This window comes from Homarus americanus, unplaced genomic scaffold, assembly GCF_018991925.1.
Source record: "Homarus americanus isolate GMGI-L3 unplaced genomic scaffold, GMGI_Hamer_2.0 scaffold12469, whole genome shotgun sequence".
In the NCBI taxonomy this organism is placed as follows: domain Eukaryota; kingdom Metazoa; phylum Arthropoda; class Malacostraca; order Decapoda; family Nephropidae; genus Homarus; species Homarus americanus.
Genome location: NW_024724419.1, coordinates 36101 through 40236, shown reverse-complemented (window position 1 = coordinate 40236; position 4136 = coordinate 36101). Strand labels below are relative to the sequence as shown.

At 45.5% G+C, this 4136-nt stretch overlaps 1 protein-coding gene across 1 annotated transcript; it reads right to left on the bottom strand.

Moving 5' to 3' along the window:
• Positions 1–1805: 1805 nt before the first annotated feature.
• Positions 1806–3744, bottom strand: LOC121864387 (repetitive proline-rich cell wall protein 2-like). The gene is made up of 4 exons (XM_042363412.1): positions 3452–3744; positions 3054–3288; positions 2361–2879; positions 1806–2081 (listed from the first exon to the last, which is right to left on the bottom strand). Exons 1-4 carry the CDS (start codon positions 3742–3744, stop codon positions 1806–1808), a joined length of 1323 nt encoding a protein of 440 aa, XP_042219346.1.
• Between the last annotated feature and the right edge of the window lie 392 nt (positions 3745–4136).

Below are 4136 nucleotides of genomic sequence, written 5' to 3'. Positions count from 1 at the left end.
ATATATATATATATATATATATATATATATATATATATATATATATATATATATATATATATATATATATATATATATATATACATATATATATATATATATATATATATATATATATACATATATATATATATATATATATATATATATATATATATATATATATATATATATATATATATATATATATATATATATATATATGCAGTAAATCACTAGAAGGTGATCCAGGATATATGATAATCACAAGGAAAGATGAGTTTCAAGGCTGTAATTACATCTTCAGGGGTGAGCAAGACTGTACTACCCCTGAAGATGGACACGAAAGCGCTTGGGAACTTCTTGATTTTCTTCTTTCCTTGTGGTTATCAGTATATATATATATATATATATATATATATATATATATATATATATATATATATATATATATATATATATATATATATATATATATATATATAATTACATTTGTGTTTATATGTATGTGAATATGCAGTCATGTGTGTGTACTTATAATGGTTATTATGATAACTATACAGTACACCCGGTGTTGTCAGTAGTGTGTGGAGGAGACAGCACACCGTTACTCACACTAAAAAGACTCTTAGCGAGGCATCAATTAATCATACTTGAATCCTTCTATTTTTATTTACTTTATTTTTATTTTAGATGTTTCAAAGTGAATTAAAAAAAATATTTAAGTTACATAGGAGAAAATTATTACCCCTGGACACCCAGCCGAGAACCGCGTCGTCAACACCTATAGATCAGCTGATGTTGGTCGGGGGAGGGGGGGGGTCGACCTTTGTGCTCCGGGAATTAATGTGCATTTCTAGCCAGGAGCGCCGCGCCTGGCCGCCACGGATAATTACAAACGTCCATCCTGACCACACAAAATACCCACCAACTTTGTGATCATTGATTACTGACCTTTGTCGAGCATCAATCATGGCCGCCTCACCTGATCAAACTTACACAACGCTATAAATTTTTTTTAATCAAAGAAAAACTGAAGATTCCCTTAGGTTTACTGATGAAAAGTTGTATAGGGTTTAGTAGTGTTTTAGATGGTTAGGTTAAATGTTTCTGAAGACTGTTTAGGTTAGGGTTTTGTTACGTAAGAATGGATGAAGTTTATTGACTCACTGAAGATATGACACTAAGATGGATTTTCGAGTAAGTTTAATAATAATAATAATAATAATAATAATAATACAGTATATTGTTTAAAAAAAGAGAGAAAAAAAAGGATAATTCAGGACTCAAGTTAAGATTCCCAAAGGATCTTACATTAACATTTCCCCTTAACTCTTAATGGTATAACACGTCCAACTCACCTAAGTTACGGGAGAGAGACCGTAAGTTAGTTCACCTACTTATGTCTTTATCATAGTTATCTTCTCACGTCACCTTTGAGAATCTATATTTGTGTCGTAATCCTCTCTCTCTCTCTCTCTCTTTTTTTTTTTTTTTTTTTTTCTCTCTAGCCACGGGGGAACATTTAGGAACGTTTGAGAATTCACCTTTGCTGGAAATGCAGGTGAACCAGGTAGCTGCGTTCTCACATTGACGCTTAGGGGGGAAAACTTATCGTACTGTGAGAGTCTCTGAGAATCCAAGGGGGAGGGAGGGAGGAGGGAGGAGAGGGGGAGGGAGGGCGGGGAGGAGAGGGGAGGAGGAGAGGAAAGAGGAAGAGGAGGAAGAGAGGGGAGGGAAGGAGGGGAAGAGGGGATGGAGGGAGGGAGGAGGAGAAGGAAGGAGGAGAGGGCCAGGTAAGTATAAGAAGATGGCCCGGATGTCCTTCAATAAAGATCATTTAGAATCAACTGTCCACACTGGTCCACACTGGGATGGTCCACACTAGGATGGTCCACACTGGATGGTCCACACTGGATGGTCCACACTAGGATGGTCCACACTAGATGGTCCACACTAGGATGGTCCACACTGGGATGGTCCACACTGGATGGTCCACTAGGATGCTCCACACTAGGATGCTCCACACTGGGATGGTCCACACTAGGATGCTCCACACTAGATGGTCCACACTGGGATGGTCCACACTGGGATGGTCCACACTAGGATGGTCCACACTGGGATGGTCCACACTGGATGGTCCACACTGGATGGTCCACACTGGGATGGTCCACACTAGGATGGTCCACACTGGGATGGTCCACACTGGGATGGTCCACACTGAGGATGGTCCACACTAGGATGGTCCACACTGGGATGGTCCACACTGGGATGGTCCACACTGGGATGGTCCACACTAGGATGGTCCACACTAGATGGTCCACACTAGGATGGTCCACACTGATGGTCCACACTGGATGGCCACACTAGATGGTCCACACTGGGATGGTCCACACTAGGATGGTCCACACTGGGATGGTCCACACTGGGATGGTCCACACCAGGATGGTCCACACTGGATGGTCCACACTAGGATGGTCCACACTGGGATGGTCCACACTAGGATGCTCCACACTAGGATGGTCCACACTAGGATGGTCCACACTGGGATGGTCCACACTAGGATGCTCCACACTAGGATGCTCCACACTAGGATGGTCCACACTGGGATGGTCCACACTAGGATGGTCCACACTGGGATGGTCCACACTAGGATGGTCCACACTGGGATGGTCCACACTGGGATGGTCCACACTAGGATGGTCCACACTAGGATGGTCCACACTAGGATGGTCCACACTAGGATGGTCCACACTAGGATGGTCCACCGGGATGGTCCACACTAGGATGCTCCACACTAGGATACTCCACACTAGGATGGTCCACACTGGGATGGTCCACACTAGGATGCTCCACACTAGATGGTCCACACTGGGATGGTCCACACTAGATGGTCCACACTAGATGGTCCACACTAGATGGGTCCACACTGGGATGGTCCACACCAGGATGGTCCACACCAGGATGGTCCACACTGGGATGGTCCACACGGATGGTCCACACTAGGATGGTCCACACTGGGATGGTCCACACTAGGATGGTCCACTAGATGGTCCACACAGGATGGTCCACACTGGATGGTCCACACTAGGATGGTCCACACTGGGATGGTCCACACTAGGATGGTCCACACTAGGATGGTCCACACTGGGATGGTCCACACTGATGGTCCACACTAGGATGGTCCACACTAGGATGGTCCACATCGGATGGTCCACACTAGGATGGTCCACACTAGGATGGTCCACACTGGGATGGTCCACACTAGGATGGTCCACACTAGGATGGTCCACACTAGGATGGTCCACACTGGATGTTCCACACTAGGATGGTCCACACTGGATGGTCCACACTAGGATGGTCCACACTGGGATGGTCCACACTAGGATGGTCCACACTGGGATGGTCCACACTAGGATGCTCCACACTAGGATGCCCACACTAGGATGGTCCACACTAGGATGGTCCACACTAGGATGGTCCACTGGGATGGTCCACACTAGGATGGTCCACACTAGGATGGTCCACACTGGGATGGTCCACACTAGGATGGTCCACACTGGGATGGTCCACACTAGGATGGTCCACACTGGGATGGTCCACACTAGGATGGTCCACACTAGGATGGTCCACACTGGGATGGTCCACACTGGGATGGTCCACACTGGGATGGTCCACACTGGGATGGTCCACACTGGGATGGTCCACACTGGGATGGTCCACACTGGGATGGTCCACACTGATGGTCGACCAGCCAGAGTCCATTACCCATTTTCACTGCGACCTCAAGCAAGGACTCTCTCTCTCTCTCTCTCTCTCTCTCTCTCTCTCTCTCTCTCTCTCTCACCTATTTCACCATTAACCTATTTCACCATTAACCTATTTCACCATTAACCTATTTCACCACCAACCTATTTTATTTGAAGGGGTTCTTGTCTGCCTGGGGGAAGGAAGGGGGAGAGGGGTAGGGGGAGGGGTGAGGTTAGAGATAGGGGGAAGGGGGGAGGGGTTTTACTTTTTACACTCCACCACCAGACTCTGACAGCGATCACCTTTTTCAAGTAGAGGGAAGAGGCGAGTGAGAGAGAGAATGAGAGAGAGAGAGAGAGAGAGATATATATATTTTTTTTCACTCTGGCCCATTTCTTTTAGTTGAC

Excerpts from the sequence above, each read along its gene's own strand:
- LOC121864387 (XM_042363412.1), bottom strand. The coding sequence starts at position 3,744 with ATGGACTCTGGCTGGTCGACCATCAGTGTGGACCATCCCAGTGTGGAC. Across the intron at positions 2,880-3,053 it reads ATCCTAGTGTGGACCATCCA|TGTGGACCATCTAGTGTGGA; the intron begins GTGTGGACCATC and ends TGGACCATCTAG. Across the intron at positions 2,082-2,360 it reads TCCTAGTGTGGACCATCCCA|TGTGGACCATCCCAGTGTGG; the intron begins GTGTGGACCATC and ends GGACCATCCTAG.